This window comes from Strix aluco, chromosome 7, assembly GCF_031877795.1.
Source record: "Strix aluco isolate bStrAlu1 chromosome 7, bStrAlu1.hap1, whole genome shotgun sequence".
Lineage (NCBI taxonomy): Eukaryota > Metazoa > Chordata > Aves > Strigiformes > Strigidae > Strix > Strix aluco.
The window spans coordinates 9247158-9260038 of NC_133937.1; the positions used below are offsets into that span (position 1 = coordinate 9247158).

At 35.8% G+C, this 12881-nt stretch overlaps 1 protein-coding gene across 6 annotated transcripts in view; it reads left to right on the forward strand.

The window, feature by feature from the left end:
* The window catches only part of CCSER2 (coiled-coil serine rich protein 2), a 74342-nt gene that overhangs the window by 15327 nt on the left and 46134 nt on the right, over nt 1–12881 (forward strand). For 3 of the 6 annotated variants that reach the window (XM_074830414.1, XM_074830418.1, XM_074830416.1), the window contains exon 3: nt 828–1030. In XM_074830414.1, the coding sequence (XP_074686515.1) occupies nt 828–1030 (203 nt within the window). The remainder of the gene's footprint in view (nt 1–827; nt 1031–12881) is intronic. The other 3 variants (XM_074830415.1, XM_074830420.1, XM_074830419.1) reach the window with 1 other exon arrangement.

Consider the following 12881-nt stretch of genomic DNA (forward strand, 5'->3'; position numbering starts at 1 on the left):
TAACTGTAATTGAGTTGTTTTATATAATTGCCCATTGCTTGAGAATTGTTTCAGAATGGAACTTGGCTCTGTGCTGGACCATTTGTTTTCTTACAGTACTTTGCTGCATGATAGCTATCTTTCCTAAGCATGACTTTGAAGAGCTCTTTTTCTTTGGGATAAGAATAAATGATACCTAATTTAACCACGCTTGCAGTATGGTTGTAGGATTCCTCATATCCTTGCTTTTCCATGCATTTCTCTGGACTAGTGATCTTTTAAAATATTTTTCTCCCCCCCTTCCACCTGTGTAGGCAGAGAACAGCTATAACTGCTTCTAAGCAGTGGGAATATGTGTGGGGTGTCTAAATCAGTTAAATTATAAATAGGAATACCATTGTTCTTTTTGTTTCTTGTTTCTCCTGATGCATGATATAAGTTCTTTTAAAAGCCATATTATCAAGTCTCTGATGGGCTTCTCATATTACACACTTGTTTTGAGAGAAGAGGCAGTTGAAAGATTGGATCCAAAGGATATACTTTTGGACTCACCTTCTAATACGTTAAAAAACTACAGAATTCTAGAAAGTAGCTTCATGATGGGTGAATTAGTGCAGTATAAAAGGCTAGCAAAGATGAAGGTTGGAAGGGTACTTTAGTTGTAGCTACCAAACAAGCTTGAGCTTTTTTCCCCTCTAGGATGAGTGAACAATACTGTAGAAGGCTTTCAGATATTTCTGTTACAGTACACTTTCAGAAAAGTTAACACCCAATAATACACATCTTAATATTTATATTTGGAATATTGGATTGCTTTTGGAGTGTTAACTATTCCTGTTTTCTTTAAGCAGTGGATGACAACAGTGAAAGCACAAAGCATACTGCCGAGAACGTGATTTCTCCGGAGATGAATTACAGAGCTGGGTCCTCTTTTGAGCTTTCCCCATCTGACAGCTCTGATGGCACGTATATGTGGGATGAAGAAGGGTTGGAACCTATTGGAAGTGTCCATCCCTGTGGAAGTTACGAATCTTCAGAAATGAACAGCATAGTATGTATTTATATGCATAACTTGCATAATTATAGTGTTTTGCATTTACTGCTTAATAAGTATATTTTAAAAAGAATTAATGTATTTTTTTACTTCATAATTGTTTCTTCTTTCCTCTGTAGTTCATAGCTTTTTGAAACTTCTTGTTTAGGAACTCCTGTTTCTGGACAGGTGACCTTGATTAGACTGTTTACATTTTTTTTTTTTAAATTATTATCAAGCTAGGACAGAACAGATCTTTCCTTATGCGGTCTCATGGTAGTGCTCACAAAGAATAAAGGAATGAATTTCTGCAAATGATAGGTTAAATATCTCCTACCAATCTAAACCTGGGAGTGAAAATAGCTATTGCCTACCTGATACTTCCCATCGTTTTGTTTCTCTACTGTATATTTATAAGACCCTTTTGAACTGAAGTTTATTTTGATTTCTCAGTTTGTTCAAGCATAGAATCTTTAAGGTAGATACCTGACTGTAGCTCACTGTAGCGGGACTCTTTGTATGTCTCAAATGTGATACACAAGATGCATAACTACCTTTTTCTTGTTGCTAAACTTGTAACTGATCTGCAAGAAACATCGTTCAGTCTGAGGAATGGATGGCGAGTTGTTGCAGTGCGGTGATCCTCCACTGAGGTCAGGGAGCCAACCTTGGGATTGTCCGTTCTTCATTGCTTTTCACTGTTCATATTCTTTTATCCAAACAAACTTTTGAATTAAGCAACTCAGATGTTATTAACATGATAGTAGCAATCAGAACTTCTAACGAAAAGAATGTGGTGTAGTTGATGTGTCATGCTTCAGGTGTTTCAGGTGTATTGGATACTGTGTCACCACTGCCAATTTAGTAAGGTAGATACCAGTTTTGGACTTGGACAGGGTTTGTGGCACCTACTCAGACTTTGATTTGTAATTTTAGTAGGGTTGTCTGCTGTAGTCCAAGAGAAGAACAGCAGAGATTTCTCCTGAAAATTAGGTATAGCTGTGTAATTATGCTTTTATATGTAACTACACACAAATTCCTGATGTGTTTTCAGCTACTTGTGGTATTGTTTGCTTTCTGTCTTAAACTATGATGTTGGGATGTAGTGCTTAAAAGTTTAGAAATGTTTATTAACTTTTCATGGTAATTGTGGCCAGCTTGGAAAAGCAGTTTGAGACTTTTCTGGTACGTACCTTGTAGCTTTATTGCTGTTTATAGGGGACAAAAAAGTTTAACGGAGGCCACTGCAAAAACAAACACCCTTTTCCCCGGGCACATGCATGTACATGCCAGGAAAAAAAGTTATAAAACTTTGATCAATTTTACATATTTTTTGATACATACAGTATAATTTATCAAACAAATGAAAAACATTACTTTCCCATGCTTTTGGGCTGTGTATCTAGGTTTTCTATAAGTGTGACCTCCATGCATTAATTTGTGCACGTGTATGAATTGATAGTCAATCAGTGTTCTGACTGACAGAAGCTGTTGTAAGCCTTGTGGAGCAGAGGTACATTAGGAGCTTTTGATATTTTTGTTCACTATTTTGGTTTATTCCTTTATTGAAAGTAAATAGCTTTTAGAGAGGGCTTGAAAATGGCAGAATGTACTTCCTAGGTTTTGAGGATGTGGAGAAAGAGGGGGTTGTAAGTAATACTGTCGAATCTAGAAAATTTTATGTTTGTTCCACCATTTTGATTTTTATCCTGTTAGTGTTCCAGAATTACAGTGCTTACTCTACTGTGGATTTTTATCTTAAATGAGAGAAACATCAATAATACATCTTATTTTTACAAGGCAGAAATGTATTTTCAGTCAGCTTTGTTTTTGAGGGCAAATTGTAGCTCTCAAATATTTGTTGAATTGCCTTTTAGTGGTGGCTTTCTCCCCCTGTGCTTGTTGTTTTTTGTAGAAAACATGATATATTTGACTTCTTTAGCCTAAAGATTAAACACCAATTGTTTTTAATCTGAAGGTGCAGAAGAATTACTGATACAGTTTTTCATTATTTCTGAAGAATTATGTTCTTGAGTACGTTAGTGTAAGCTTTTGTTCCATGTTATTCCTTTTCTCTGCAGGCAATGAGTGTGAAGACAAGTTTAAAAAAAAAATAGAACTGAAGGCGTTGAGAATAATCATTGTGATTAGTCAGCATATCAGATGTTTTGATTGCTGGGAGATAGGTGATCAAATTATGCGGTTTCTATCCTTCAGTGTGGTGAGGGTAAAAGCAGTTAATATCTGTGTGTCAAAATCCAGTTGATAAGAGTCAGATTTAAGAATTTGGAGTGCTTGAGCTAATGCCAGCATGACAGCCCCTTGGAATTAATATTTCCAGGGAAATCTCCAAAGCAGCTAATCAGGTCTGGAGTTTCTGTGGCATCAGATTGGGGTGAGTAGAAGCAATGTAGCCAAATAACAATTCAGATAATTAGATGGTGAGTAATTGGTAGTGTTTAGTGGAATTCACCTTTTCTTTTAATTTCCATCCTGCTGTTGTATTGTTTGTCTTTTAAGCTGTATCACCCTTAGCATCAGCAAATATTAAACGTTTTTCCTAAACTTTTCTATAGATGGCAGCATAGCTCTTAATGGGTAATCTTAGATTAGAAGTGTTTTGACCATCTTTGAAAAGGCAATTTTTGCAGAGGGGATTTTAACTAGGCTTCTGAAATAGTGACCAGAGTAGGAAGATAATGGAAGGTGATTGCTGGCTACTAAATCATATTGTTCCTTTTTTGGGAGAAGAAAAGCAGATATCTTTGCTATTCTTGGTAGAGTTTAGTTTTAAGCATATAGTGGGAAAAAAAATAAAATAAATTTGGCCTCCTTCAGGACAATCCCTCTGTTCCTCACTGAGCCAACAGCTATGGAAGAAATGTGCAATCCAGTGTTGACGGTTTAAAAGTTATACAAATCTAAATAACCTCTCATAAGATGATGCCATGGGAGCTTACAGCTAAGTAGGACATGCATGGGGGTTTTGAGACGACGTCAGGATGAAAATAGGCTTATTCTTTAATTGTGTAACAGAAGATAACTTATTCCACTATCCCTACTTTTGTTTCATTTCCAGTTTTGAAGGCAACAAATCAATTGGTTAACATTCCAAGAATTGAACTCCCTTCAAGTTTTAGGAGCATTCATTTAATTGGTATTCTTTATACTCCTTTCAACAACTGGATTTTGCTGCTGAGAACCAGATCACTGATGCTATTTCTGCTCCATTCTGTGTGAGAAGACTGATGCTTAGCAGAGCAGTTGTGGTGGCTCTGTAAATTAGCAACATAGATAATACTTGTCCATATGTATTCTCAGTTAACGTTTAGCTGTACTGTTTGCTCATATCCTGCGTTTCAGCTACCTACTTCAATACCTAGCTGCTTTACCATTTCATGGCAGAAAACTGCTCAACAATGTGAGATACAACTTCTGCTGTGTTTTGTTTGTGGGTTTTTTGTTTTGGTGGGGTTTCTTTGTGTTTTTTAATACAGGCTTTCATCAATTCTGTTGCTAGCTAACTTTAGTCAGGGACCAAGTTAAGCGTTATAATGAAAATGTCTCTTCACTGCCACTGAGTGAGTAGTTATAATGAAGTTTAGATTACAATTATTTAAAAACAAAAAAGGCTTGCAAATGAAATTAAGAGTACAGAAAGGGGAAAAAAGCCAAAAAACCCCCTAACAAACCATAATGTGGATCTACACATTTGCTGTGTCTCTAGCTTTGAATTGTGCTTATGATCATAATGTACCAGTCTTCATTAAATAAAAAAACCTTACAGTTTACAGAGCAAAGCTGAAACCAAGATTTTTAAGAGTTCTTAGTTCCTGTAGATGAATTCTGTTTCATTGGAGGGTGAGACTGTGTTAGTATTTTGTTTGCTTGTGCCTACTCAGCAGCTGAGAGGGTTAGCATTCCCTCAGTAGAAGTCTGGTAGTTACACAACTGAAAGACTGAGTGTCTGATTTCTGTGATGATCTTTGAAATAGCTGCTTGGGACTGAAGTGATTTACTTCAGAGTGCAGGAAACAAATGGTTTTTCCTGTTTCTTGGAATGAGAACTTGGACTATAGTACATCAACCTTGCTGCACTTTTGCTTTCCTGAATTTTTGTCTGGAAATACTGTTCAACATAACATATAAGTAATGTAGCCTAAAACATGCATCCTACTGGAGTCTCATTGCTCCTTTGCTTAACTGATAATAAAGCACCCTTGCTGTAGCAAGGTTTCAGCTGTTTAGTTTTCTCCTGTCCATTGTATTAAGTAGACATACGAGAAACATAAGCTTTAATATGTGTTTGTTCAGAGTGAAGCTTTAAATATTTTTGGAAAGTCAAAGTGCTTATTTACATTAAGAAGAGGATAGATAATACAGTTGTTATTGTGTGTATTGTTCTGAGGTATGTGCTTTTTTTTAAAGACACTATGATATTCTAATGCACAATAGTCTGCAAGAAGTAGAAAGGCGAACTGAAAATATTCCACTAGCTTTGTCTTCTTTCTTTAGTACTCTAGAGAATAACTTAATGTGGTGTGTTTTTTTTTTTTTTTCTTTTAAAGCAATTTCATTTAGGCAAATAGGAAACTTTTATGAGCATTCTCTGATTATCAGGTCATATCAAGACTCTATCTTAAAGATAAGAGATTGAGTCCTCTGACCCCTTGTTACTGTAGGCTCTAGTAACAATATGAATGTTTGTGCTATGTTAATTTTTACTGAAATAAATAAAGCCAGTATTTTGGGTGTATATATAGAGTGGCTATCAATGTAATTATAAGGATATAGGATTATGGAATAATAATTGAAATCTGGCTTGAAGAGACAGATGGGTTTTAGCTGCTTTGCTGAGAATTTAATTGCTCTTGGGATGAAATCTGGTTCTCATTGTATGAATCTGTTTTGTCATTTATTGACATGTGGCCAGAATTTTAGCCAGAGTGTGAAATAGTTACATTTTTCTCTTCTTCCTAGGCAATTTTTTAAATCTCATAATTTCTTTTTTACTTTTGTTATGTTTTTTTCCCTTTGTGATTGAAATTTGGGAAAAGGCAATTCTGAATTAGGTTTTGAGACTGGGCAGAATGCTTTCTGGTTCGAGAGGCATAGGTACTCACAGTGAAATATGCTGAAATATGCTCTACTTAAAGAAAATAAGCTTGCTAAAATGGCATTGTTTAGTTAAATCACTAATTTCTTCCAGTAATTTAGGTATTTACAAGTAATTTAGTGTTAATTACCTTATTTTTTTAATAATTCACTTCTCAAAATGACTTTATAATAAGTAAGCTTTAAATTGCCAGTTTGATTTCTCAAATCAGTAATTTATTACGTGAATTCTGACTTGTGTGTATTTCTAACACATTTCCTTCTCTAGAGTGAAGTGTTCTGGGTATTGTCTTCTACCCATCTTTCTCTAGTTGTACATTCTCTTCAGGAGGTTAATGCCAAAGCCATAGCTCTTGTTCTATGAGAAACCAGGCTTTCTAAATTTTAGGCTGTTTTGTTACAAGCTATAGTAAAAATACAAGTGCAAGTAAGTTTATGATAATGTGAAAGTATGGAATAAAACAGCTATTTGGAAATGTAAGAATTGTTTCTAAAGTAGTGTTTTGGAGACTTATGAAGTGTGAATCCCTTAGAGGTTACCATTTGAGATAAGCTATCTCTTGCCCAGTGTGGTTTTTTGATGGAACTATGTTATGCTATGATAGAAGCATTGAAATTATTTTGGAAACAGTGTAATGCTAATTCCAAGCAGGTAAATATTGAGTCTCCATACTGTGCTAGCAGTGCTTATATAACAGCCATTGGAAGCATTTTCAGCACAAAATTTTTCTGAATTAAAAGCAGTGTTTACAGACTTGAACACAAGTTTAGTATACTGAAAATGAGTTGTATACTCATGAAGTTTTTCATAAGAAACAGTGGTTGATTTATTGAGGCATTCTGTACAGAATATTCAGAAGGTCTTGTGCTTTGTTTTCAACCATTTAATGGGGTGTATTGAAACTATCTTTTCTTGACATAGACATTTCCTTGGTTTTGCTAAAAAGAGCAGCCTTGAAATGAGCCCTTAGTGCAAGCTAGGTTCAAGAAACACAAAAAAAGCAGTTTCCATCTAATGAGCTAGTTGAAATTTGATTCCTTTTTCCGCTCTTCATGTTGCAATTAAAGTGTCATAAGACTTTAGGATGCTGAAGGTAAATGTAAAAGAAAAGTTAAAAATAATTGTTTTGATGTAAAATCTGCATTTTCATATGAAAATATATATACATATAATTTTATTAATGAAAGAAAATATCTTAAATTTATTTAGATTTTCACGATATCTTTAAGCCATTACTGAAACCCCTAGACTTCCAACATCTAAGGCTTTTTTCCTCCCTATTCTTGTATTTGCTTATCTGTCTGCAAGTTGATATTAAAATCTTCCATTAGCAAAGATGTTCCAGTCAGGAAAGACTTTCATGCCGTCCAGCTCTTTCCCCCCTGCCCCCCCCCCAGTAAGAGACAGAATCAACAGAATATTTTTGGTCACCAATAGATCGAGTGCATAGAAAATAGGTCACTGTTCTATGAGTAAAGATGTCCCAACTGGTGATCTGCCACACTTTGTGACCTTGAGAGGGTCTTAGGGAGTCTGCCTTATTTGTCTATTTTTAGAATGATGGATGAATTAACACCAAGTATTGCTATTCATTTTTATCATGAGTATGTATTAATTGATATATTTTTGATTCAGTGAAGAACAATAAAGAACTTTATCAAAGCAGAGGACAGCATTAAAAAGACACTTGTATTTCTTTTTCAGTCTGTACTCAGATGAACAGTGTTGACTAATTGCATTTCCTCCTTTGTTAGAATGGATGTCTTTTGGCTAACCAAAGGGTAAGCTGATACAGAGGATTAATTGCATTGTGTGCTCCTATGGTGCTTCCTTAAAGTAGTTTGTGTACTTCAACTGGGCACTTTCTTAAGAAGGGTCTGAATTTGTTCTGTGCCTGAAACCAAAGGATGGTTTCACCTCAGTCAGTGCCATTCTGACTTGAATTCATTATGACACTAATATAAATACACACTTCTAATTTTGTCTCTGGTTAGATAATTTTAAAAAAATTATTTCTTTGCTAGAGAATTTGGTACAGGGACAGCTGATTACATGACTAGATGCCCAGTACTTTAGTGGACAGAGTGAGGTTGAAAGGAAGGAGAAGTCATTATTCTTGTGGTATAACAAGAATAAGTATAATGGCTCTAGTCTTGGGGAATCTTGTCATACCTGTATTAGAGTAATTTGGATTTTGAAGTAGCTGGTCCTTTTTTGGCACCTGAAGGTGCTGCCTAAGAAGCCCCTGAGACCCCACACATTTTAGTCTTTCTTGCTGCTGCCAAGTTTATCTGGCCACTGTTGTGATATAACTGGACTACAGGAAGAAACTTGGTGGCAATCTCTCCCTATAGGTATGTGAATTGATGTTAGAATTCGTTAGTACATTAGAGTAGTGAGACTGAGAATGCAGTACCAGTGTAGGGGGAGATTTTTATCTACCTATTACCTAGAAAGTATTCAAACAAACCAATGATAAAGGCACATCAGAAATCATCTGATGCGGATGTGTAGATATCTATGGGCAATAACTAAAATTCTAGAGGTGTCTAATCAGGTGTGGACACACTAGAAAACACAAAAGTATCTGTGAACATCCTGGGAAGTGACTAAGAGCAAACCTAGAGGGTGTCAGATACTTTGCTGTTTGTATGGTTTTTTCTACATTTCCCTGTGTGCCCAGCATACTGGAGACCATTTGTACGGACGGAGCTGTATAGCACATAGCATCACTAATGTGGAATGGCAGTGTGGAGTTCTGTGTGTTCTGCTTCTGCTCAGAGAACTTTCATTTGTTGCCTTCATCACCAAAGAAATCCTGTCCTGCAGGACAGAGTGAATAATTCATTGGTTCTTCACACCCCTTTACCTGAAAGCCTGACTTCTGGGTTTGTAAGCCAGTATTTTTCTTGGCAAGAGACATTGGTGCAGCCCTGGAAGTGGTCTGTGAGTTTTTTAACTTTAACTGATGCATTGTAGAAAATAGCAAACACTGTGTCTGAATTTTACTTGTGATATAAAAGGATTTCTTGGGAATATATTTTCTTGGTAAGCTGCCATTTCTGCTTTGGAAGTCTGTATGAAAGTTTTGTCTTACTCTGTTTTCTAAAATTTATAAAGTTCAAACTTTCTGCTCAGAAATGCAGTGATTCTGTGATTGGAATCTAATACAGATGTCAGCCTTGAAAGGTGCTTTTCATTGGCATGCATCTTGTGCTAGCATCTGTGTGCCACTTACCTGAAGCTGGTGTTGCTGGTAAACTCTGTTTAAACTCATAAGGTCACGTCCAAGTTCCACCCTTGTTTGTCCCAACATCTTCATGCCATGCTCCAGAATCTGACAAAAATGATGCTGACTCACCTGAATTGTAGTGATCTAACTTCATAGTTTTCATTAGGTTGATATAATTGATTTCATTTTTCCAATATTACAAGTATAGGAATCTCTAGCATTTGTTTTTCATATCCTCAGTTTCTAAAAATCTTTGTTATGCCTAAAAATTTGTATCTGGAAAACCATTGAATTGCTTGTTTCTGATTTCAGAGCCTCAAAAGTCAGTGTCACCTTCTTGCATTTAGCCTCCATTATGAACAGGTAATATTTGTGGACATATTAAATTAGTGGGAGACCATTCTTGATCAACATATCCGCAGTTATGGTTTTAGTAGAAAACTGCAACTGCTATGTAAAACTCAGTCTCTATTATTACTTGTCTTAATACAGAATAAGGGTACAAGCTTGATTCAGTATGTTCTGTTAGCAGGGTTCCTCAGTCATTCTTTCGGCAGAGTTTGCAAGCAGACGGTTTTCTGCTCGTGGCAGAGAAAGGAAATGTTGTGAAAATAGAGACTGATTTCAGAGGTGTACTGCGCTCAGAGTGAAAATAGCCACTGTCTACCCTCCCACCATTGCTCTAGTCTTCAGCTTCAGAGCTCAACTATTAGAGCAATGGGAGGTAGTAAGAAACTGAATTACTTAATGAGATGGCATTTCTGTCTGCGTCTTGTGTAGTGTACGTGTCCCTGCTGTCAAATATTATCAAGAGGTTATATGACTATTACAGTGCACAAAACCTCTTGTGATGTTGGTTTGAGAGGCATGATGTTTTGCGAACAAGCTTGTATGGCAAATTACCTTTTTTCCTTTGGGATGAGAAAGTACATATATGCCTTTCAGAGCTGCTTGATTCAGAACTGACACAGTAAATCTTCTCATGCTGTTTTGGCTGGTAAAATCAAGTAAGGCATGTTCACTTGTACTCCTTCGTTTCATTTGTGGGAGCCGTTAATGACAGCTTTGAATTTGTATGGTGGAGGGAGAGCAGCAGTTGATATATTGTGTGAAATATGAGAATAAATACTGGTAGAAATTAGCACTTCTTTTATTTCATAAGTTTGAAAGTGACATTTCCTGTATGACTTGGTAACTGCATATCCAGTGTTACATTTTAATAGCTATTCTTTTCAATTTTTTTCTTTATTCTACCAAGTAGCATAACTTTTTGCTTAGCATAGTTATGCTTTCTACCAAGTAGCATAATTTTTTTCTTTATTCTACCAAGTAGCATAACTTTTCAATAACAGGAGGACTTAAGTGTACTTCATCTAACTGTATTGCTGAATTTAAGTCTTGTTTTGCCTACTCCTTGGAATTTAAGTGTTTTCCTTACTCCTAGGAAATCTTCAAACCATAGTGAGCAAATAAACATGTGCCCAAAGAGATCAGAAATCTTAAAGTTGGAGTATTTTTCAAAGTTATCAGTATAAACAAGAAAAGCGTTTTAAAAAAAAAATACCAAATTGAGACAGACATTGAACCCATCTAACTGGGTTTCTGAATGATTTACAGATAATTTGATTAAAAACACCTAGATTGGTGCACAGTCTCCTTTCTCTTTTTACCTAAAACTGTGTCCTAATAAATTATAGGAACATTGGTGTTGAATCTTCTTCCAAATTACTTTCTGTTGTGAGGCATCAGAAATGTAGGGGAGAAGCAGTTTCTTATACATGTTGGGGTCAATTGTTTTTGTAGTACATGCAGCTCTGGTCCCTCGGTGTGAAACGTGAACACCCAATTTCCGTTTTACTGTCCCCATAGTTCTAAATACGAGATGCACTTCAACGTCTTTTCAAGAATGCTTAACGTTACATTCGGGCCATATTGATGCCAACTGCAATCTGTCATCCTTCTTGAGACTGGAAATTTAACAAAGCGCCATATGAGGTGGCTCTTAGTAAACAGCGTTTCAGTGGTTTTGTGTTCTTGGTTCACACTGAAATGTATCAGGATAAAGTAGTGAGAATATACTTCTGTAGCAGTGCAAGTAAGTGACAGGACTATTCCTGTATTAGCAGTTCATTTAGAGATTGGTCAAAATAAAATTACTTGAAAATAGTTAGGAGGTATTTGAGGATTGTTTTGTTTTTAATTAGAAGCAAGCACATTAAGCTTACTATAAGAATAGAACACATTAGTGCTGCGTAACAAGTCATATTCAGATTACCCCAAAAATCTAGCTAGGGTATAATTAAAATTTACTACATAGAGGAAACTTAATTGATCTTCTGGTAGCAACACTGCCCATGGTGTTCCTCTGAATTTTGAGGTTATGGTTTGGTTCCCTTCTCAGCTGGGAGTTACTTGAAGCCTCTCTGTTTTCCTTTAAGCTGAACCTCACACTAATACAAATGCAAGTCAGTGGAGTGAGAATCATTTACAATTATTTTTGCCAGTTAAGAGTATTTGTAATAATTACGTATTGCTTTATAGTGTAATATGCTCCATTATTTGTAGGTAAACTGTAAAAGTAATGCTGAACTGATATCGGGAGACTTCTGAAAACAGACTGGAAGCAATGAGTGGAAAGGATTGCTTTTCCTTGGCCTCTGCTACTTATATGTTACTATTTACGCTTACTGCTGATGGCTTTCTATTATTAGGCTCAATAGTAAAATGGAAACTTTATACTTAAAAGCATCTGCCTATTTAAAAAAAAAATTAGAGAACGTTCTTAATTTTTGCTGGAATTCTGCAGAAAGATGGTCAAAACGCTTCCCCCTTGTTCAGTTTCATTTTTGTAGGTTCACTACCGAAGGCTAGATGGCAGTCGAGGAATGTTTTTTGTGGCTGTGGGATTTAACTTGTGCTGCATGTTTGGAAAATGCTGTTGCTTAGGAATTGATGAAGTCTCAACAGAATGGTTAATACTGCTGGTTTTCTTGTTTGTCTCCCTTCATCATGCTGTTGAATTTCAGATTTCTTACAGTCTGACATGTGATTTTATAATTAAAAAAGTAGCAAGCACAGCTGCTTCTTGAGGTATAGTGGGTAATAACCTAATAATTATTTCCTATCTACTTTTAGTAAACCTAGGTAGAACATACAATGCCTCTGTAAAAATGTGTTCAAGAGCAGTAAATCTTTATATCTGTTGTATCTAATAGTTAAACATAAAATGTCTTGGTTTTTCAAAACAAAGTGCTTGTTGCATTTGTTGTCATGGCAGCCTTCCATTACAGAGCATGAACCAAATGATGGAATACTAGTTTGGATGTTGGACTTAATTATCTTTAATGTGTCTTGCAATGTATAGCATTTAAAATAAATCTCTTCCTCTCCTATTTTTTGGTATCTGGCAGAATTCTGCCTTTTCTCTTGCCTGTGTGGTTTTCTCTGTTCTTACGACTTTGTTTACAATGGGTTTTTCTCTTCAGTGCTATAGCATGGTATGTTCCTTCCTGTGTCTGTAC